This window comes from Tenebrio molitor, chromosome 5 (assembly GCF_963966145.1).
Source record: "Tenebrio molitor chromosome 5, icTenMoli1.1, whole genome shotgun sequence".
Classification (NCBI taxonomy): Eukaryota; Metazoa; Arthropoda; class Insecta; order Coleoptera; family Tenebrionidae; genus Tenebrio; species Tenebrio molitor.
Genome location: NC_091050.1, coordinates 3,466,168 through 3,490,508, shown reverse-complemented (window position 1 = coordinate 3,490,508; position 24,341 = coordinate 3,466,168). Strand labels below are relative to the sequence as shown.

Genomic DNA, 24,341 nt, shown 5'->3' with positions numbered 1-24,341 from the left:
TGAAGTTTGACAGTCAGGGAGATATAAGGGATATTTCTAATCCAAGGGGAACTCTGATCGGAAAGTGGCAGCCAATACCTGATGATTTGGCACGTTATCTTAGTGATTTCCCAAGGATTTGCAACACCGGTTTTTTTTTAATCGCGCCTCACAATTCAGTTATTGCATTCTTCGGAATCACAAACCAGCGATGTTCACACTCTTTTTAGAAAGTCAATACAAATTATTCTTTGTCAAAATTTTTCTCTCACACGCAATTCCGTTTTGTTGCTGATTAATAATAATATTACCAGCAGATGGTTCGAAACAATTCCTCAGTAACAATTACTCGCCTAATCTGAATTCGAAAAATTTAATAGTACATATCCAAATCGGCAAAAAATGGGGGGTTGTGGCGTTATCGCGCAAAAACAGAATTGAGCAGAAAAATGAAAATTATTTGAAAATGTTCCAAAAGGAACATTTAAAAAAAAAATGATGTTTGAGTTATTTTTTGAAAAGGCAATATTTTCGTTGTTCCCCATTTTTACCTGTCTCCTTCACCGAACTGTACGACTGCAAGTAGCCAGACTCACAACCATATAAAAAATATAATAAATACAGGGTTATAATAAATGTTTCTAACATCATAGTTGGCTGTGCGTTTTACTTATAGGTGCGCTGCGACACCAACTAGATGTTACCGTTTAGAAACATTTATCCATAACCCTGTATAAATCCCGCAGGATACGTTGACGGCTGCCGGCCTGTTAATTTAGAGCACTGAAAGTTAGGTCACTGTCATTAATGTTTTATTAAACCTGTCGTTGTTCAACAGGATGAATTGATTGCAGAAAAAATTGTGTATGCAACTAAATATTTTTGAATGTTGAATTACTTGCCAATTTTAATCATATTATGTTATTTTCATAATCACATCAATAATTGTTATTAAGACGTTCAGTTAAGTGTTTATTAAATATTAAATATCATTTTTCCAAAATATTCTAAATACAGATTTATATTACAATTTCATTTAAGATGATCCTTCTTTACTACTGCAGCTATCGTGGTTTATTTAGCGTTGCTATTAGAAACAAGATACATTATCGGAAAACAATGAACAACAACCTAGTGTATTCAACCCAAGGTGCATGTTCCGTATTTTACGTATGTATGTTCTTTTGGTCTTCATGAAATGTTAATTTATTGTCAATAAATAACACTTAAATATTTTACATATTTAATAGCAGTACTCTGTATTGCACATGTAAATTTTCCTGTACCGCTCTACTTTTTTTACGAAGTGCCGCGACTATTAGTCAATAAATGTCATCAATCGAATTGACAATTGTTACAATTTACTAAATTGAATTAACAAACGTTTGCGGCCACTTTCAATACTAGCTGTGATTTGCTTTTGTTAGCTCCTTTTTAATTTCAATCTCAACTTTGCATTCATATCATCCCTTCGCAATAAATCACATTTGGAATTTGGATATATATTTTGAGGTTAGGCTTTCTTTTTTTTGTAGAGCTGCATTTCGTATTTTTACAAGGGTAATGCAAAGATATACATATAACTAGATGTAAATCATTTTATTCCACACTGTGTAATGTGATATAATGTGAATGAAGAAAATATTAATTAAATTGTCTTTACAGATTTATTCGTTATCGTTGTTTGTTTGCTTTTGATATAATTTGTTTAAAATTGTTGTTTCCGTATAATTTAAATTAAAAACAATCTGACAATAATAAATACGATCAATATCAAATAGGTATGGATATAAATCTATGCTCGTCCAGTTTTTGGTTTTATTCTATTACAGTGGTCATATTTTTTTGGGAGAACTTGTTCAATGCGGTTATAGAAATCTGTGGCAAAAATTAATCTTTTCGCTAAATAAAATTCTGATAAACTTCTGAACTGCATTATCATCAATTTGATAGATGTTCTCATAAGTTTCCTCACGAATAGATAATAACTCACACGAAACATGTCTTTGTTTTTGACCTGCAATTTCACATAATTATATTTATAATTCATATAACAAGATATTTAAATATAATTTAATAATAACTAAACTTTCTTTGGGATGAAATATCATAAATTGATTAAAGATACCATATTAAAGAAAATTGCACTTGACTTGCACAAAATTTACAGAATAATTTAAAGAAATTAAATTTGCATTACAGAGCAAGATTTTTGATAATTTTCAATTTCATAGCTTCGTGAACTAGCTGAAAATGATTTCACATTTATTGTGTTTCCAACAATTCCAACGATTGGAACTGTCTTAAATGCCTTTTAACAAAGAAAATCATTGAATTCCGTTGATTTTGTAACTTGCGTTCTCTTATCTGTTTTTAATTCACCACTGTTTTTACATTACCATAAAAATCGACTTGAATGACTTTTCTTATCAGGAAGGTTTGTTTTTAAGCGTGGAATTATAATCATACAAAATAGAATTACTAAGCTAAGGTCAATGCGTTCGGCCCAAAAAGAGCATTAATTTTAGAAATTTATCTTAAAAAAGAAAGCTTTAATGACGCCTATTTAGTTATTTATTTATTTATTCATTTCACTAATGAACACCACTGTTATAGTATACAACAAGATCGGATTATGTAAATATTTAGGTTCGGTAATAAATATAGTAATGACACTTATTGATTATTATGATAACATAATAATGATTACCACGCTGTGTTCTTTCTCGTGTATCAACTTAACAACAGTCGAGTAGTGGTTTCTTCATGGTTGTACAAAATTTTGTGAAAAGCCTTGTGCAAAATTTGCTGAATAAATAGTTGGATTTTTAGGAATTTTTTGTCAGGTGGCAGGTGTTGCATGTGCAGCATGACAGTTTGTCGCATATTTGGAGTAGCATTCTAAGAAGTAGAATGTCCCATGGTGAACTGTCTCCATTTGCAGTGAGTCAGTGAACTTGTCAGCTGATGCCACCACCTTCTCTATGCAGATGCATTATGAAAAATAATTGTTCCGAAATAGCATTGTCTAAAGACCGCATTGATTCTGATTTTCTTTTATGACGTAAGTAGAATTGTAGTAACGAATTGTCACGTTTGTACAAGTCTGCAATAAAATAATGTCATGTTGCAATATTCCAGATATTTTTATCTTTTTCATAAATCAGCTTAGTCAGAGTATTTTATTATAAGACGTAATTTAATCCACATTCCGCTCGCAACTATCATCGTTTTTGTTTTCAGCAGTAGAAAAATGTGAACAATTGCATGGGATATTGAAGTCTTGTAAAAAGAAAAATCATTAATGAAATTATTTTTGCTGATGTTACGATGGTTTTATAGCGAACAAAAAGATAAGTAGTAGTGCCCTAAAAACCGATAACGTTCTACCATTAAGCGCATTCGTCGTGGTTGGGAGAAACAAATACAACCAGCAATAAAATTTAACAAAGTACAGTGCTTACGTTTTTAAGAAATACAATGTTTCAACTGCAAATCTTTTAAATAAAATACTTTTATTATTCAGTACTTTAATGTCTGCTAAAATTATTCTACGAGAGGCCGCATTATTGGAAGAGTTATTTAATGAAAATTGACCAATACATATGTAAATGAGTAAAATAAATACATTTGCAAAACACTTTTAAACTAAATTTTGAGATACGAATTAAGTGATACAAAGACTTGAATATTCTCCACTGTGAAATCTACTCCTCGCTAATATCGCATTGGAATAACCCGGTCAAGTTTGTAACAGGGTGGGACTTTATTTTTGTTGGTCTCAGCTGGGTCCACCAAAATTTGAGTTTGGGCTTTTGGGTTCTACATCGCAGTCCCTAACTAATTGAGTACGACGGACACTAGGTAGCCCCCTCGAACGACAGGAGCTCCAAAGAAAAAAAAATAGTGAACAAAATCTTATAAAATTATCTTTGAAATCGCCTTGGCGACAACACATTTCCACTCAATGCAAAAAGATCACATATTTCGCCGTAGCGCCACAATAGAACGTAGGGTAGATTCAACTGCCCTACTTTTACCAAAATACGAATGTATTTGTAAGCATGACGTTGAATATTAGCTATTCGCTTAAAATTTACAGTTTAACGCCGGGGCCACAGAGAAAAAGCGAAACAGGGGTGAAATGATCATTAAAATCAGCACTTATCATCTTTATTACTATAATGTATCTTGGCATGAATAAACTTATTATTATTATTATTATTATTATAATCTGTTTCAAAATCAAAAATCCACCACCTGTTGAATTATGTTGGCAGAAAAAAAGAAATCCCTTTTTCATTCATTCATTTTTTTTGGGTTGGCCCAACCTCCCGCCAAAATGTGACATTGAATTGTTGAGTTTATTTACGTAACACAAAGTAATTAGGTATTATGTACAAAAAGGTGGTAGCTACCATATCATACCTTTTGAGTGATATAACAAAATGAGAATAAAAAAACACTATGAACTACGCTCGAAACGACTCTCAACAATTTTCTTTCATAACCCCATTTTTTTCTGACACTTGCAGACACACTAAACACAAAAGTTGGCGACGTTGTCGGTTGTATTTTCGAGGTAGAATGCAGTGTTGGTGGATTTTTGATTTTGAAACAGATTATAGGTGTCCGTTTCGTGTCGGTGTCACAATATGGCGGTACCCACGAAACTGTGTTGCTATGACACGTCCCTTTTGACAGTAAAACCTGTCATTAATTTTATAAGAAAAGTATTACAATAATGGATAATTTAGCGACGAAGAGCAGCAAATGGAGAACGACAGAGATGTAGGCGGGAACACAGAAGCCAAGAAGAAAGAGCTATCCAAAATGAGCGTAGATGCATAGAATTTTAATATTTTATTGCTTTTAGTGCGTAAGCACGGGCCGTTCCACTGGTATCTATAATAAAATGAAGACTTGCCACTTCCTTACATCATTTTATTTCCCACGGAATCCAAAAAATACCACCCCACATTCCAAATTTGAAATCGAACCAACCTCTCTTGATTAAATTGTCGCAATAACAAACCGACAGAGAGACTAGTCTTTTTTTACTGTTCTAATTTATACTGCGTTGCAAAAAAAATCAGAACACTAAATATTTATTGAACGATTTTAACGAAATTAACAGAACGAACTAAACTTACGAAGCATACCGATGATCAAATTCAGATGTCTTCGTTTTTATTCAGATGATTTATTTTTTGTTTTTATCTTTTACGAAGAACTGTTCTTTTCCTATAATTGCTTTCCCAAATAAAGTAGACGATTTTGATAGGGGTCAACATTATTGGTAGGCGAGAAGCGGTCTTTCGATTCGCGATATTTCCCAAACAGTGGGCCATAGTGTTTCGGTCATCGTACGTTTCTGGTCTACATAGTCCGAATCTGGGGAGAATGAACCGTTATTAAGTTGTTTGTTCCCACAATGGAGGGTGATGACTGATGATATTGTTGATTCCACCTATAGCGACAACTGAGGTAGAATCTGGGCGGGTACGTCATCGCACTTCCCTCGTACCCATTGCACGGTTCGATGCTACCTTTCCTTCCTAAACTCGCAGATTAGTTGACCAGAGTACCTTCTGTTTTCCGGGTTTTCTGGCAGGACACCTTTAGTTGACAAGGTTCTGTAACTGGTACGTGCCCAGAGTACCTTCGTTACCGGGGATATTAGATAGAACACCTTACACCTATAGTTGACCAGATCCCTTGGCTAGCACGTGGCCAGAGTATTTTTGATTGTCGGGTTCTCTGATAGGATACCATCAGTTCAGTTGACCTACTTGACCAGGTCCTGCAGCTGGCTGGGTACCTTTAGTTTGCTAGGTCGCCAATTGTTATGTTGTTGTGACAGTTGTCAAGGACACTTTATGTATCATCTCTTTATGTCCTGGTGGTCCAAGGACTAGTGAGAAGTTAGACGTTGTCAGTGTACAATGAACACTTTTGAGCTATTATAGACCTGTATGCAGTATTAAAAACAGGTACGTCGTGCGCTATCCCCTTCGTACCATTATACGGTTCGGTACAAATTGCATCGCCAGTAATTGAAGCTGGTGCGTCGCACGCTATTTCATTCGCACCCATTGCACTAACTTATTACCGGTGTCAACTCTATTGTTTCCTAACCCCAGGACAGATTCAATGAATTTGTATGTACAGTTCTATTCAAAATTCTTTAATGGTAGAAACATTGGAATCCTCTTCTTGACAAACGTTATTTCTTTGAGTCTTTCCCACATATTTTTTTAATGTTTTCACGGTTCCTTCGGATTGTCTATTCTCTTCTTCATATTGATTGTATTGTCAAACCATCGTATATCTTTCCAGTAAAAGCTGACTAGATTATAAATCATCACGACGGCCACCAGTATCTCATGAAATTGTCGAGGATTCGAAAGAAAGGGCGGAAGAGACCACAAAAAATATCCGTAGCCCGTTTATCTCAACAATCGGATACCGCGAAGTACTTATCACAAAATCATTAAGTAATTCATTAAAAATAGGTTACACTTGCATCCTTATAAAATAACCGTCGTACAATAGCTCCAATTATCTAAAGTCATGTTGAATATTGTAATTGGTTTCAAAATCACCTCACAATGACGAAGCTTGGTTTCATCTCTCAGGATACATCAATTCTCAGAATTTGGAGGGCTCAGTATGCACACCAATTTGTAAAGACTCCTTTGCTTGTTTTGAAAATTGGCGTGTGGATAGCAGTTTCTCGCAAGACTGATTGGACCAATATTTTTAAATGAAACTATCTACGGACAAAGGTATAGAGAAAACAGATTGGAACCACTCATTAATCAGCTTAATATAGAGGGTGGAAAAACTCCCCAATTTATGAAAGTTTTGTTTATAACATGTTGCACAATTCGCAAAACTTTTTGCCTCCCAATTTTTACCAAACGAGTCGTTTTGTGTGATTAACTAGTCTCTATTTTTGAGCAACCATGAGAATTTTAAATTTAGTTATTTTATTTTTTCTATGGAGCGATCAAATTAATTTGTATAATCGAGTAATCCCCGTATGTCTTTTGCGATTGATATGTCGAGATCTAACCTGTGTTTCAAGCACATGCATTTTAAATACAGCCCTAATGCCGCTCTGCATGTTTTTGACGTTTTTGTTTTCAACAGCCACTCTTTACCATACTCGTTAAGTCGTTAATATATAATAACCATGTTATATAAAATAAGAACAAAAAATATTGATAAATTTTCAGTTGTCATTGCAAGAAATATAACACGATTCGTCAAATTTCGTACTGAAATACAGAAGTTGTTTCTAAATAATAATCGAAATAGTTACCATAATGCTTTCACCAAATAAAATAAAAGGTTGGCACAGTTATCTCCTAGTATTTTCTGCTTTATATAATTAGGAACTTTGACCTTTGTCCGCAGAGACATTCAGAGATGTTCAACCATTTTTTATAGAAGTGAAAATTATTGCAATTATATTTGAACACTTTAATTTGGTATTGTTGCGTTTTATTTGGAACACATTTTCGGGTTTCGGGTTCCACGATATCGTTTGAGATTTTTAACATTTGACACTTAACACGTTTTCTCTAGAAGACAACTTACAGCACACAGTTTTGAAAAATGTACTCTAGGGATTAAACGGTTAGTAACCCCAGGTGTACATATATTACATTATTTAATGGAAATATTTCATATCGGATCTAGAGTTGTATGTAAGAGAAAGTAGGCTCGATCCTGGTTCCTAGGGGAATTTTTGAAAGTTAGATTTTGTGTTGGCAGCATCTACTGTCATCGGTACTGTTTACTATCAAACGTCAAATATTTGTCAGTCCGGTCAAGCAAAATCAAAGCAGCAAAAATTATCAAAATGGTTTGTTCTGCCAGATCAGAAACTGGTATAAAATGTTTCGATCCCAAAAGATGCCTCACGCAGAAAATAAATATAAATGGCACCTGTCATATTCGACAATAACAGTGCAGCCAATTAACAATCGACAAATACCCCTAAGAACAGGATGGAACCAACTCTATTTAATATACTCGTACATACACACTAATTTTATGTTAGTCCGCTCTCTAATGTAACTTTTACAAAAGTTTAATTTCTCTTTTGGGAACAAATCTTATCAAAATGTCAAATATCAAAAACGTCTTTTTTTAAGAATTGTGATATCTGCAGGTAACTATAGGAGATATGACGTTTTAAAGAAAAGTAAATGATTATTTGAAATGTATTCACATTTTACTTCCTTATATTATGTAGGTCATTACAAAGTTGCGTCCATAATAGTTTATGAAGTAATTAGTCATCAGATTTATTTGTTTGGTAACATACCATATTTCATAATATTTTGCTTAACAATAGAGAACTCATAACTTTTCAGTCCACGATGTAGATAAACAAATTCAGAGTGATTTTTTTTTATTTGAGGATAACATCTATCACACTTACTACTGTATAATTTCTAACTTTTTTTCTGCTTTAGTGGTATCGTTGAATGATGAAGTAGCAACAAACTCGAATAGTGATCGATATTTAACAAAATAAAGACATAATAAATGCAATCAAATGACCAATTTTAAATCATACAACATAATTTCAGACAATTTTTATTTACATTTTAGTTAAATGTAAGTCTTTTTTTTTAATTTGTTGACTTGTGCCTGTGTGCCAAATGTTAAAAATCTCACTTTATTTCAACAACAATTTGACATAATTTTTTCAATTTAAATCTTTGTAAATGTAACTATGTAAAGAGATTTTTTAAATGTACATAATTATGGTTATATTCTTCAATTAATAGTTCGATATTCTTTGCAGAAGATTTGAAATAAAACGAAACACAAATTTCAATGTAATTCAGTTTCTGTCTTTTCTTTGTAAAACTTGAAGGTAAATATTATACCTATTACTCGTAAATTTTACTGTTTCAAATAATTTGCAAAGGTAATGTAATACTCACCTTGTCTAATCTCTTAGGAATTTTGGATTTAATAATTTAGTCGTTCAATGTTGGAGAAAGCAATTATTCAACGGTGATAAGGTCCGATAAGATCAAACTCTGATTATCCTTTGCTTAAAACGCAAAGAAAAGTGGTTTTCGGCATGGAGCTGTGCTTCCGCAAAAATGCACCGATTTGAATTTTATTCATAAACAATCTCAGTAGGAGCCCGATTTTAGTACAAATTGAACCAGTGGTTAGGGATTTTTATGTAATTTTTTGCAAAATTTTTGTTCACGATAACTTCTGCAAAACGGCACCGATTAGAATCTCCTTATGAAACCGTGTAATTGTCACTTTCAATTTGTGATGAAGTGACATTTTTTGTTCATTTTCTGCCGTATTTTTATGAAAAAAATACAAATGACAAGTCTTGTAATAGCAGAAAACGAGGTTACGAATACGTAAGGCCCGCTTTACGTCTCATGTAAATGGAATGAAAAGTGATGGCCAAAATTTCGTACCCGGAACTGTACCGAGAAACCACAAAAATTATTGTGGAACTTTTTCAGTTAAACAAAACTTCCAATGCTAACAGAGATAACTTACCAAGTTGCACTAGATAGGTACATCGATAGCTTTTATATTCTTTTTATTTGGATGTTGTAATTGTGTAATGTAATCTTTCGACTTTGGGGAAAATTGCTTAATTGGGTTATTTATTAGAGATAAAGATAAAGTTCTACAACATTTATCTCTGACGGTCAGAGTTTCTATAAGTTTATCATTCAGTAACGTGTTAAGAATCTAATTTGTATTTTTTAATTTTTGTAAGACTACAACTACAACGGCATGATCATTAATCAAACGTTATACATTTTCAATAAAACGAAATCAGTGAAATTGTGATCATAATTGTAATTTAATCTAAATTGCGAGTGTAAATACTTTGCTTTGCGGCACTGAGATATGACGTTTGCCAAAGAGACGTCTACTAACAACACTTTATGCAAACGTATAGGTCAACAGGTGTAACTGAAAGCCCTGTCATCATAGTTGAGCAACTATTTCACCGAATCTTACAGTATAATTACTTTGACTTGTTTTAAATTACAGGATGAAATCTGTAAAATTGTGTTTTTATGCCGCAGAAATTTTCTTTTGTAAGCTAACTTGGTTCGTTTATGAAAATGCAAGCGTTAACGAATTAAATCAACATTTTTATTCAGAGAGCCATAATTAAAAATGTAAAGTTCATTGCTATTTTCTACTTGCTACAATGTTCCCATTTGTTTTATGTATAAATGATTTATGTTTGTTTGGTTTGAATAATCGCTGTCATGAATCATTTTTAAGAAACAATTTTCTGTGTACCATTGAGAATTATATCAAGTAAATGATTGTCAGATCATCACATAAAACCGAATTTTATAAAAGTACACGATACTTATTCAGGACGTTTATGTTATTTAATTTTAATTGTCGTGATCCTTCCACCATGTAATGCAGCGAAAAAAGTTGCGTTTATTTTCTTTGTGTTCTTCAACTTAATTTAAACTGTAATGCTTGATGTTCTGCTCATTGAATTTATTGGACCGCGTATCTGGAAGTCCCGCCAGGCCTCCGGACCACCCCGTAAGTAATCAAGAAGCACTATACCGTGTAACGCAACTGAAATGATCGCCAATCCGATATAATAGCCAATATCACACTACTCACACACCATTCAAGACACGATTCTTAAACCATTTCCGTAAACTTGCAGATACTACAGATACATTGGATTTTACTCAAAACAAAACAAAATGTTTTAAAAAATACGGTTTTTATATATTGTTTTGAAATAATATTTTGAAGTTGATCTGACTTCTCTACGGCATTAATGTGATGTAACGAAACTGTTTTGAAAACAACTTGGCATTTATGAAAACATAAGTTGTACTTTATGAATAAGGCTCATATCATCTCGGTGCTGATGAATTTATTTGTTTTCTTTAGAATTTATGTTTACATAATACATACATGTAATACTTTTAATTTTTTAATATTATTTCTATTTTCTTGACATATAATTTTTGGTGTTAACAATTTCAAATGGGACAGTAACAGTAATTTAAAACTGCTTTTGTTATGTGGTATATTTATAATGTTATGGATTTTAAACGATTTAGTTATTTGTTTCTCATTGCAGGATTTACTGTCCAGTGTTCAAAAGATTAAATCGGAACCTGATGTTGGAAATTACTCGTTGCCATCCTTGACTTCGGCCCTACCACTTCATACTCACGGTAAGTGAGATTATCTAAAGTCACTAATAATAGTAATCATTAATTGACAGTAATTATTCTAACTCATCAACTTTGCGCTTAATCATTCCTACATAATAAAAATGTTTTCGATAATTTCTTAAAAAAAGAGCGAATAAACTTCTTTCCAATAATGAAACAATTGCTGAACTTCTTTGGTGCGTTGCTGCTGAATAACCCACATCTACTCTATTACAGTAATTCTATTACTGTGATGTTAAATGTTATCCAACGTCATTTAATGCCTAATAAATCTCTGTTATTGTTTAGACAATAGGTTATTTTGTTAAGTATTTATAAAAACTATTAAGCAATTACCCAACGTGTTAATAATTTCACATGGTTACTAAGATATGGGGTTAAAGTAAGAACGTATTAAATAATAATAATAATAATAATAATAATAATAATAATAAGTCAACTTACAGACTACTGTCCAAATAAAAGTTGACTAAAGCAAGAAAAACATGAACAGAATTCTCTCTTAATTAAATACATATATGTATAGGATGTTTTGAAATATGTATACATATTAAAAAAAAACCGTAATTGGTGACAATGGGTAGAAGTTATTAACAAAATGTTTTTTTAGTAAATCTTGTTGAAATAAAAATTACTATAAAATGTATGGCAATTTCCAGTACGCCACTGAATGAATCATGATTAATAATATATTATAGTCTTGATTGCGAAGGAACAATATAATAATAGTTATTTATTTAACGAGGCCAAAAAAGCCCAATTTACACAAGAACGAGTTGAATACAAGGTTTTTTTGTTCGACGATCCCCAAATCGCTTAAAAGATTCGCTTATCGTGTGGAAGTTTAGCCGGTTGATGAACGTGGGCTTCATCCCTACCACGTGTAAAACATCCAAGATTTTCTCAATAGAATTAGGTTTTGTTAGTGATCACTTCAAAAAAATAAAGAAAACCACACTTCGTTAGAGAACTTACTATTGACATAAAGACGAGGACAATACTCATTTCATGCTATATAGGAGAAGCACTTTTAGGACTGATTTAAGGTGGTTAATGTTTAGACATGGGTGGATGGTAACAATTTGATAAATCTTGCCGCCTCGCTTAACGCCCGTTGCGTTTTAAAAGTTTTTAAACACAAATGTAAGAAAATGCACTTCTGATTACTCAACGAGAATAACAGTGCTTACTATAAAATCAGTGTTTTAGTATTTAACACAAAAGTTTTCTAAGAATCGAGTGTATGGACAGGTTTAATGGTTTCCACAATTTAGTTTAAATATTTTAAGCTTTGTAAAGCGAGTAAAATCGCTATTTTGAATTTTTCACGACTTTGATTGCATACATTTCACTTTTTTCTTTAAAACGTAGCCCTTTAGTAAGATAATACCTAAAGCATTTTCCCTCGGTACCGTGTTGTGCCCATACAATTTTACTTCCACCGGTTTTGGTTACGTTTCTGAGAGAAAAACAAAAAAATGTAAGCGATAAATCAGGTACTTCCTACCCAGCCACATGATGAAACCGAAAAAATAGTTATTTACGAACCAAGTGCGGGAAGACGATGTTCCCGCATGAGCGCATTTTTTAAAGCACCAGCGACGAAGGAGCGAGTGCCTTTAATTAATGCGCGAATGAACGGAAGATGTCTTCACGCAAGTGGTCCGTACAATATTTTTTGTACGAAAATTAAATTAAATTTTTTGTTTTAATACATTGAACATAAACGAACATAAAACCAAGCAGGCAGTGATCTTTGGTTATTGGAAACAATTGCTTCACTTGATATTTCAATTTTTGCAATAATTTGTGAATTTTGTAGGAACAATTTTCAACGATTATAAATCTTTCCGTAATTTTTTTATGGAGGAAAACCCAGGGAAATTGTATTTTATGAACTAAATTTTATTATTGTCAAGACAGATTTTTTTTGAATGCCTCAAAGGGCCAGTGTTTTTTGCAATTTTTACATTCGAGTCGACCGGGAAGCACTCGTTTCGGAGCGAGCGTGGGATGTTTCAAGGCTATGAGTACAAAAAATAGTTTTCCACGCATTTGCTTCCCAGCAGGTGAATGCAAAGCTTTAGAACTTCCTTTTAAAAAGTCACCATTGCATTTTTATGTATTTTGCTACTCAACTGATTCACATATTGAAAATATTTATACGATTCTCATTTTTTTACTTCAGAATCTATAAAATTTCTGATATAATAAATCTTTCCATAAAAAAATTATTATTCTTCGTTACACCGTTTTAGCAAGTACAGTACCGTTACAGTTTATTGACAAGTGTGATTGATACATGTGTTAATCATTTTATATGTATAGTGACTATTTTTTACATATTAAAGAAATTTATCCACCATTTATGCAATCATATTATTGCTGATTTTTTAAGTAACAACAAAAACAATTATTAACTACAAAACCATATATCAGAAAACGAAAATTAGGTATTTATAGATATCAGTTTAGCACTAGATCATAGTTTCATAGTTCATTATGAAGCGACGGCGACAGATTGCTTACTCGTTTGTCAAATGGCACGATCTACTTTTTCTAACGCCATTATCGTGAAAAGTATTCGTCCTATGGAAATGTTATGAATAATAAAAATTGTTTATAATTTAATTAGCTACAAAAAATATTCAAGTAATTTTTATATAGGAGTAACGCAAATCGTGTTTTATGATTGTTTTCTTTTGTCCATCTACCCGCAGTATGTGGCGAATCGAATTAGACTGGGAGAATCAGGAATTGTGTACCTTTTAATCTGTACACTGGTGAAAAGAACTTTTAGTTCTCACAATTCGCTGTCTGTTGGACTAAAAACAGAATTCTATTTTATGTTCCAGAAAAGCTTAAATTTGAAGCAACATAGTTATTGTAGAACTACTTGAAGAAATTTACACAATAAAATTTTATTTTTAATTTTGATCCAACGTACAACAATTCATTCTTCTGAAATATGTAAAAACAACTCATTCTTTCAACAATTTATTCCTACCTGTTTCTTGAATTTGCGTTTGCCTAAAGTTGCCAATTATTAAGCCTTTTGGTATTAGAAAAAAAAAGGTTCAAAAAGAATTGGGAGTTTAGTCAACGTCTTGATACATTTGTATTTTTCTGTAAAACGTTGCTTCTCTTGGAAGAGTTTGGGTAAAATTCTCTTTTCGCTTGTCATGCTTTTCAACAAGCATGTTTAATCCTTATCCATGTATATGATCTGAAGAGATAGTAACTGCAAATTTTAGGTTTGGGACACAATATGACAACAGTTTTTATGTGTACGCATATTTGTCACAATATTTTGTGCTTTTGGTCGATAAAAACTGGCGTATAAATTATATGGATGCTATCTAATAGTCATGTTAATGTTGACGGAAAAAATGAAATTAGTTTATGCGACAGATTTATCAAGTTTAAGTATTTGTAAATAAGGTTACGGTTTACGCATTTCACATCTAAATATTTACGTATTTGTGGTCATGGTTAATATATCTGTGTTTTTCAAATGTAACGCTAATATTGTTATTGTAAAATTGTGTGGATGACGTTTTCAACATCATCACGTCACAGGCCTTGCCTTTTGTCCCGGTGACCTCTGATAAGCTTCGGCAAAAGGTCATCATTTCACACCACCATCGTCTAAAAAAATTGGAAAAACACAAGCGCTCGTAAGCAAACAGTAATTCATGTGTCTGCTTAATCGAATTAGATGATATTGGTGCTTCTAGTCTTACTAAGGTATGATTGACTTTAAGTAGAAGTTCAGAATGTAAATTTTGTGGTAAGATTGTAATAATATAATTTAGAATAATTTGAATGAAGAATGAAAATGAGTTTAATACCACATGAAAACAGTTTTCAGTCGACACAAAAACATTGTTGGATATCCATTTGTTTTTACATTTTACAACAGTATAATGTTAATGTATAATGTGAAGGATCGTGGTTGTTTTATTTTTACCTTGCTCTAGGGTAAATGTACCTAATTTTAATTTCAACTCTCTTGTATGGTTGATATTGTATGAACGAATCGCGTTTATTCCACTGAAAATTTAGTGCGTATAAAAAATTAAAATGTGTAAACAAGTTGTTTATTTTTAAAATTGTATTGGGAAAATTCCGAAATTTTTATTTAATAAACATTAAAGTGTAAAAAAATTGTAATTCTGGCAGGCGAGTTAATTTCTTGGAAACAAAGATGAAAAGTGGTTTTTCCAAATGTCTTCAAAAGTAAAGTGCCAATACGATTTTCATACTAAAATATTTCCATTCGTAATTTACGATTTTGTGAACGTTTGTCAACTTTTTCAAACTGTTAAAATTTTGTCAGATTCGCTTGCTTTTAAAACTTTCAAAACAACTTTACAAATGAAACGAGAAGTGTTGTTGGTCTCCATGCATATGGAGGTGCTATTTTTTGTTGAATTATTAAAACACCTGCAAACTTCTTTCTTTTAATTTAAACAACAGTATATGATCGTTACACTATATTACACCATTCAGTATACTGTTTTTGACATATATCAGGAAAGAGGAGAATGAGAAAACCATGTTTTCATTAAAAAAAAATTCGCATTTCTAATATTTAAATTTTACACTGTTTTTCTTTTGGTTTTCCTGCTTTGTCAATGGTATTTCACTATTTCTCAAAACTATTTCCTATCTCTATTAAATGTCAAAGTGGCGTAAATATGAAATTGTACACTTACTTAGATGATTGATCTCTCCTAATTCATTTAAAATATTGTTATTAGAACGTATAATAGGAAGAAGCTTTTTCTAGAAGAGTAGTAGCATTTTATTGCCGTTCTGTTGTAAGATGAAAAGTAATTGAAATATAGAAAAACTGAAGAAAGTCACAGACAAAACAACGTAAGACGTCGAATTCATAACTGACTATAGTAATTTTACATTTGACCGGTGACATCTAATTTGACAGCTTCAACGGCTGGGGCTGGACATAGTTCGACACAATAAAATTATAGAGCCGCACAATTCCACATGACTCGAGATATACGTTCTTTTATAGACACTTTCTTAACGAACAGCGGCGTTGTGTTGGATAGAAAAAACATCGAATGTTGGAGACAATAGCTTTCAAAAAACGAATTTACTGTCGTTTGCATCGTTACTGATCGAAAAGGTGCGTAACTTGTTTCTTTGCCAGTGGTACTTAAAAATAAAAGAGCAAAAGTAGAATTGTGAATTGCCACGATGACGTATGACGACAGTTGTTTTTTAATTAAAGAATCGGAATGGTTCGTCCACCTGTAAATATAAAGTATTTAATTGTTCCTTTGAAAACAGCGAAATTACGAGTAACGTAGTAAATAAAAATCTCTCAAAATACCTATATCAGATTTCACTCTGAAATAAGCAAATAATTAGTAAAAACGCCCTAATTGGATAACTGCAAGTTTAACCCCGCATTGTATAAAGTTACCGGATGAATGACAGGTATAATGGTGCAGCTCTCGCCCTTAGGCCTCTCATTAGGCTCCATCATCCCTCAAAGCGCGTTATTGATACATTTGTTTACGAACGACCCTCGTTTTAATAGTAGCCCATTTGCTAGTCTATTAACGCGATATTCCAATTGATAATTTAATAACAACCAACGTATCTTCAAAGATACTCGGTACTTTTTATCTTGTCTGTATAAATGTAAACACAGATGTAGAATATATTTCAAAAATTAAATAACAGTCAAATATTTTTAAACAACTTTTCATATTCCAGATTTTAGATATTTTCAAAAGTATAATCAGTGTTGAATGAAACAGTTGACTGTTTAAAACTTGGTGCAATATTTATTCCTTGATTTTTAATTTAAAACAGAATTTTCGATTACAAGTTGGAATAGTTCTATAATATTATCTTTTTGAAAAATACAGGATATCACTGCAGTTACCAAAATTAAATATTATGGTTAATATGTACTCGTATAGCTAGTGAACTGAACTAGGTAAGCAGTACTATGGTAAGCAGTGTTCTGAAAATACAGAATTATGAAGTCGACGTAGGTTGCCGAAAGGTTCAAAAGTTGAGAAAGAGCACGAAGATACCGCAGTTATAATATTCCATTATCTGAATGATTCATCATATGAAATAAGATGCGAAGAAGAAATTTAAACGCAACAGTTTCACTTACGCAATAATATACCATTTGCAAATAACAAATTAAATTGAAAACATTCTTATCATATTTTTTCTAGTGGTATAAAATCGCAGTGGTTCTCACAAAAATTTATCTGATCTCCAAGTACTTACCTATCTAGTATGATGGATGGAAACATAAAAAACAAAAACAAATTTGGATTGTCTTACTCCACGTTACGAATAAAATAGTTTCTTATTGTTAGATATATTTTGTGAGTTAAGGAAAAAAGAAATAAAATTGCCAAGATAAATTAAAATCACACCAACTTTGTGCAAAATACTTCAAAAATAACAAATCTAAAAATTTGGGCAAACAAATGTTGATTACATTTTTTTGCCATGAAACTTCTCCAACAATTATTGTTGTCAGTTTTGAAAAATGTACACTAAAAAATAACAACCATTAGAAATTTTATAAGATTTACGAAGGATAATTAATGAACTGTCTAAATTATTTTTTGTTTACTTCTAAATTTAGGAAAATTAGCCTTATACACGTTTGATTGGGTATTATACTTAATTGTGGATGAAACTGATAAAAAGAATACGCAAGTAGAAAACGGAATTTATTGATGTTATTCTGCCGACAGTGATTTCACTTCAACTTCCTTCTTTGGTAATTCTCGAGTTCGTGAAACACGGAAAAGAGATAGGGCGGAGCATTATCTGCGGTAGTTGAAAGTGGGAGCGTAATAATCAAATGGGCGGAACGAAATCTCGTTCACCGTGCAAATACGTAATCTCCAAATAACCTGCCGCGGTAATTCCTGCAGATATTTTCCAAAACATGTTCACGTTTATTATCCATGAAAAGTTTCTGTTGTATGTATTTAACTTTAAAAATTATTATCAGCAGTTGACAGATTACTGAGTCACACAAAAATATTTCTTCGAGGAATCTCGACGTGGTGACAAATTGCGATGGATGTCATCGTAGATGCGGCAGTACAGAATGGAGAAAACTAAGTTTTTATTTTTCAGGTCGTACAATTTAAGTTATCGATGAAGGCCGACTCAGAAATGAATCAAAGGGTTTTTTTACGACAACCCCGTTCAAGAGTGACAGTTTGTAATATTTTTCTGTTGTATCGAGTGGGTCATATTGACTGACAATACAGTTTGTACAAGACGAAACAGGTTTTTTTTTAATTCACCAAAACTTGAAAATTGAAAGAATTTCATCAAAAAAAAAACCTTTAATTAAGGCCGCAAAAAATACTTCATAATTAAGCGACAACTGTAGTCTGGTTGTCAACTGTCACTCGGTTACACCATGTAACGAAATCACTCACAATGACAGCTTGTCAAAATAAGAAAATGTCAATTAAACTGTTAGTTTTAGATGTGTTTTCGGTATATCCTGTAACTCATGCTATTCACTTGGGTAAAAATTAGATATATCTTCGTACTCCAGTGAGCAATCGAGATAAAGAACCGTACAAGACTTCCAAAATAATTTTTAATGTGAAAAATTTCACAAAAATTTCCAAGAGACAAAGTTTGTAAGTTTTATTTGTGTCACGACACCTTCCATTAAGGTCAAAAAAAACTTACCCACCATTCACACCACACAAGAATCCTGGGGCATGCTGGTAGAATTTCGTACGCTTTACATTCTAAATTAAGTCTGCGCATATTGAAAATTGAGTGGCATTGGCAAGACCGCTTGGAATGTCTGAAAAAAGTGGATTATAAGTGCTTTTTGAAAAGTGACCATTGCGTCGTACAGTTCAATTTCCTGTCCGGCCCCATTTTCCGGTTATTTTAGGTTTTATGAGTCTCATGCACATATAGACGGTAATTTTAACATATAAATGTGAACCTTCTGTGGTAAGCATGTCAGTGACGGAGGGCGAGGTAATGGCCCGAGCAGGACACGTTCAGCAGCTGTACGTGGGCGGCTAACTCGGCACTTTTCACCACGTTCACTGCTCTTTGGTGTGTTCGAACACCGTAGCACATGTCCATAATCTCGACTCGATTGCACTTGCTAAATGCCGTCGTTTGTTTGCTAAAACGTGCTTCTCGCCAAGAAAATCACGGCCCACCCTTGACTACGTGTGCTTTTATTTTGATGTTTTCATAATGTACAAGGCACTTACACGTTTATTGTATTCCATGTGTTGTGTAATAAATTCTCATTACGTGCAGATTGCAGCACGAGCTGTTCGTCAAGACGCACAGAAACATGTGCTATTTGGTGTCAAAATGATCCAAGAGCTTAGCGCCATCAGCAGTTGCTCCTGCACGACTGCCCCGCTTAAAAATCTGCACCAGAAAGATTTGCTTTCGCCACTTTCTGTTGTCAAACCAAAAACAAGCATTTCACTTGTCAGAAAGCTAAAATATTCTTGGAGTATCTTTCGAAAATTTAGCTACTTGCATCATGTGAACAGTTAAATGCAGTACTTGAAGTAATTTTGTGACATTTGCAAGTATTAAATTGAACTGTTAGTGCGATCCAAGAGGCTAAATTTAGGTACTTGATTTAGTAACTTACTGTAGCCACCATACACATGAAGATGTCCCGTTGTTATGGTCTCAAATTTCAACTACATAAGTTCACGTAAAAATAACTCGAAAATATTCTGTTTCTAAAATTACGAAATAATACGCGGCAGGATCAATAGTTTAGCGGCCAAAACTTAATCCGTTCTAGGAAATCTGCAACAACGTTCACGTATATTTCAAGAAATTTTATAATGCTTACAGAAATAAGAATGACTTGGGTATGTAATATAACAAATCAACAAAAAATGTGTTGACTATTTCACTCTTTATTGCATCATGATTTGTAAAATTGCACTTTTTCAAGGTGTGAACCTTGTCCTGATTGTCACTAGGTACTGGTGTCTTACTCCTCTGTACATTACATAATTATTTGCATCGTAGAAGGATAAAACTGAAAATACTGAATTTAAGATTTTACTAAACATACATACGTCTTGAAAAGTATCAAAACTAATTGAAATAAAAAAGTTTGTCGAAGACTTATTGGAAAAGCTTAGTAAATAACATACATTTTTTGTTTTTAAAAAGTTCTGTCTTATATCGGGTGTTCATTTAAATTTCTCCTCAAAGTAGACGTTGAAGGGTCGATTGTGAACGCACCATGGATTACAGGTCATGTATCATAAATCTAACCTCACTTTTTGCGTTGTTTGTGTTTTTACTCTGCAGAGTGCAGACTGACGAGTGGTGCGCTCACAACAATCGACTCTTCAACGCCAACTTTGAGCAGAAATTTAAGTGAACACCGATATTACGAACATTCCTGTCATAATAAATGGTTATAGAGCACTTCCTATTACGGCTCCTGAAATTCCTTTTGATTTAAGTATTTACGCATTTATTCTTTATTTCTGGAGCATCGACTGTGGTTTTAGATTTTGCAGACACCTCAGTCAGTATTAATGGTTCAAATGTTGTGCAAAGGAGAATTTCTTTCAAGTTGTGTGAACAGCGGCGTGATCGGGAAGTTTTCAGTCTTAACAAAGTTACCCTCTTATTACCTCATTGTAATCCACAGTCTGTCACTTGCTTTTAACAAATCCTCTCTATTTCTTTCTAATTATGGGGATAGGTACACAGCGTCTTTTACACTTTTAGTTTTAGAAAAAACAATAATATTACGATTGACTTATTGAATATAAAATTTTAAATCAACACGTTTTTATTATTTTTAGAATTTATTATCATTTCCCTACATTCCAGGATAAATGCTACCATGTGGCATCGTATTGATAAAATGTACCTACATATTTGTTAGTGAGGGATTATTCCCATTGCGCAGGACTTACGTGTTAAAAGGCAACTTAAAAAATTCTCGAGAAAATGTATAGAAGTTTACTTGTTAAATATTTTTAATTGCGAATAGATTAACATTTTTTACAGTGGGTATGATAAAAGAAATTAAAAAGAAAAAAAGATTATCATTCCGGAATTGATTGTTCTTTGCGAAATTAATCGTCAAGTCAAATGAGTTCCTTTACCGGAGCAGCACAGAGAGCTAATCGGGCGTGTTATTACTACCACCGGGTGTAGATGAATTCGCGTTATTTCTGTTTTCTTTCGGCGGTCGTTATTGCCACAAATAAACGACAAACATCCACAAGCAATGCACGTGAAATAGTGGAGCGACTTAATTCACTGTTTTGAAAGATTATTTGCAAGTACTCTGAGGACAAGCATCGTTTGATCTCGAAATGTTTATTTATAAAACCTGCACGATCCGTTGAAGGAGGCCCCGATCATCTTCTTCATTATAAATAGTTTCCTTATCATTTATGACCTGTTACAGAACTTGATGTCAAATTTCATAGTAAACAGTTTGATAATAATATCTCTGACAGCAGCGCGAACTAGGTATTAATTCGCATTTTTTCTTTTGCAGCTATTGCGCCGACGTCAAGTTTTAGTCCAATAAATGGAGGAAACGCTGGTGGCGCTCCGTTCACTGGCAACGGAAACAGTAACACGTCTGTGGATTCGATAGAAGAACCTGTCAGAACTGCTAGCACCAGCTCAAGTCATTCACCCCAACCTCAACCGTCGTCTTCTACAACAAATACTTCAAATTCTACCAGCAATAGCCAAAGCAAACCTCCTTACTCATATGTAGCTCTAATAGCAATGGCCATTCAGTCTTCTCATTTAAAACGTGCTACTCTGTCGGAGATCTACGCTTACATCACTGCAAAATTTCCATACTTCGAGCGTAACAAGAAGGGCTGGCAGAATTCGATAAGACATAACCTGAGTCTGAATGAATGTTTCGTGAAGGTGCCGCGTGAAGGGGGCGGAGAACGGAAGGGTAACTATTGGACTCTTGATCCTCAATATGAAGACATGTTTGAAAATGGTAATTATCGAAGGAGAAGGAGAATGAAAAGACCATATCGTAGCGCACAGCCCTACCCCAAAGCCTTCTTCGGGGATGCCTTGGGACAACATGGCTTACCATTAGCCCGCAATATTTTTACACCTCCTACTTATCCACCTCCTTACTCTCGTTATGATACTGCCACGTGGTTGGGGCAGTCACAGTTGGCATCTTACACGAGTTGTAACAGTGCTGGAGGATATTCTCAACAAGGATATCCAAGCGCTGCCGCATTCAGTCCCTGCGGCGTAAGACAAGAGGCTGCAGCAAGATATCCTCCTTACTGGCCCCCCGACAGTGAGTACCCCCCCGGCCCCCACAGTTCGCCCCCTGCTGATCCACAGCTACTGTTACAGTGGTGACTACAGTGAAGGAGGAGCCTAGCAGCCCTACCTACCCTAAGTGCTTCATTTAAGAAACGAGAACCGAATGATGATGACATCGTGAATTCGACAGTACTCATCCAAGGTTTTTATAATATAATTATCTTACTTTGTTGGGCAAATTTTTGTTCATAAAAAATCTTGAAATCAGATTCCTCCATTCAGAAGCACTGATACTGATATATTGATTTTGTTTATTTATATTCCGTCCGTTTGAGCAATGGGATCTTTCCTGGAGATCCTTGTTTATATGTATTTATGTATGTAATTTAATTAAGTATAACAAATAATGATTTATCTGTGAATTACAATTGTTTTTTTTCATTGTTAATTTTCTTGACATTTTACTAATGTAATAGTGAAAAAGTTTTAAATAAAAATTTGTCAGTAAAGATTTTTTCATTTGTGTGTTCATTTTGACCCTGAGCTATGAGAGAAAAAAATTCTCCTTATTTACACCACAATTCATTAATTTCAATATCGTACATATTTTTGACCAAGCAGATAGATATTACAAGTTAAATTACAGATTATAATAAATATAGTATATACGTCTTTGTGAAAGCTTTTTGTATATAAAAAAAAAAATGCAAAACACAGTGGCCCTCAGGTTCATCCTAGAGTTCCTAGAAGAATGAAGTACAATCTAGAATTGAGATTGAAATAAGGAACAACGTTTTTTACTCAGTTATCAGTAAATTAAGAAGACATAAAAATGGTTACCACTACCCTCCATGTGAGGGTAACGATTCAAAACAAATTCCCATTTCACAGAAACCACGTTATTTGGACGAGTTTTTTTTACGGCCATAACAGGGGAACCACTTGAATATCCGAGCCCAAAAATCCAAGTCTTTCATCACATTCGTAAAAAGAGATTTGGCCCAAACCAAAAAATAAAGCAAACTCACGACCTTTTCAATCTCCGTTTGATGACCGTTCCGACGGCACCAACCAACGAGGTCACGCTCAAAAAGGAATTACCCAAAACCAAAAAACCTAAGGAAATATAAACTCAACAACCCTCTGTGCACTTTACCAGCTCACAGGCAAATTTACTAACTGCCTGGAATGGCTCGAAACAAACCCTCCGAAAAAAGCATGAAACTTTCGGAGCAGACGTGTCCACGTGCTCCCCATACACTCATCTGCAACGCACTGTCCTCCCCTAAATTAAAAGTTCCTGTCCCCATTTACTGCTTTTTAAAGGTACATAATTATGAATAATTGTGAATGTTTGGAAACTTGTTTTTTTCTCAGATAATAAGATAACAAAATGCTTGCCAACAAGACTGATGACAGTATATTCCAAAATCAAATACATCAGTATATAAAAAAGAAATTGTTTTAGACTATACAAACGAAATGGGTCATCACTTACAGAAGCAAAAACAAGGACAAATTAAACAATTTTATTTCTCAGCATAGACTCCTAAGCACTGACACGTTTAGCGTAACCGTAATAATTGGAAGGGAGCAGATCTGGTAAGTAAGGAGGTTGCTTGAAAATATTTTGAATTGTCATTATGGAGAGCACTTCTTGTCTTCGTCTCAGTTTTCCTCTTTTTTGTTCCTTGATAACACTTCTGTGATACACTCCACACTGTAAATAGCCAATCAAAAAAGGACAGTATCCGAACCCCAAAAAATTGTTGCCATAATTTTACTATTGACATGGTCCCAAAAAATATTCGA

General features: G+C 33.4%; 1 protein-coding gene across 3 annotated transcripts in view; it reads left to right on the top strand.

Moving 5' to 3' along the window:
* Positions 1 to 23,038, top strand: part of LOC138131101 (forkhead box protein L2-like) — a 39,439-nt gene extending 16,401 nt beyond the window's left edge. The window contains exons 2-4 of one of the 3 annotated variants that reach the window (XM_069047876.1): positions 11,117 to 11,213; positions 21,775 to 22,560; positions 22,620 to 23,038. In XM_069047876.1, the coding sequence (XP_068903977.1) occupies positions 11,117 to 11,213; positions 21,775 to 22,560; positions 22,620 to 22,678 (942 nt within the window). In that variant the 3' untranslated portion in view covers positions 22,679 to 23,038. Of the gene's footprint in view, positions 1 to 9,754; positions 10,561 to 11,116; positions 11,214 to 21,774 lie in introns of those variants that run through there. The other 2 variants (XM_069047875.1, XM_069047873.1) reach the window with 2 other exon arrangements.
* The last annotated feature ends 1,303 nt before the right edge of the window (positions 23,039 to 24,341 follow it).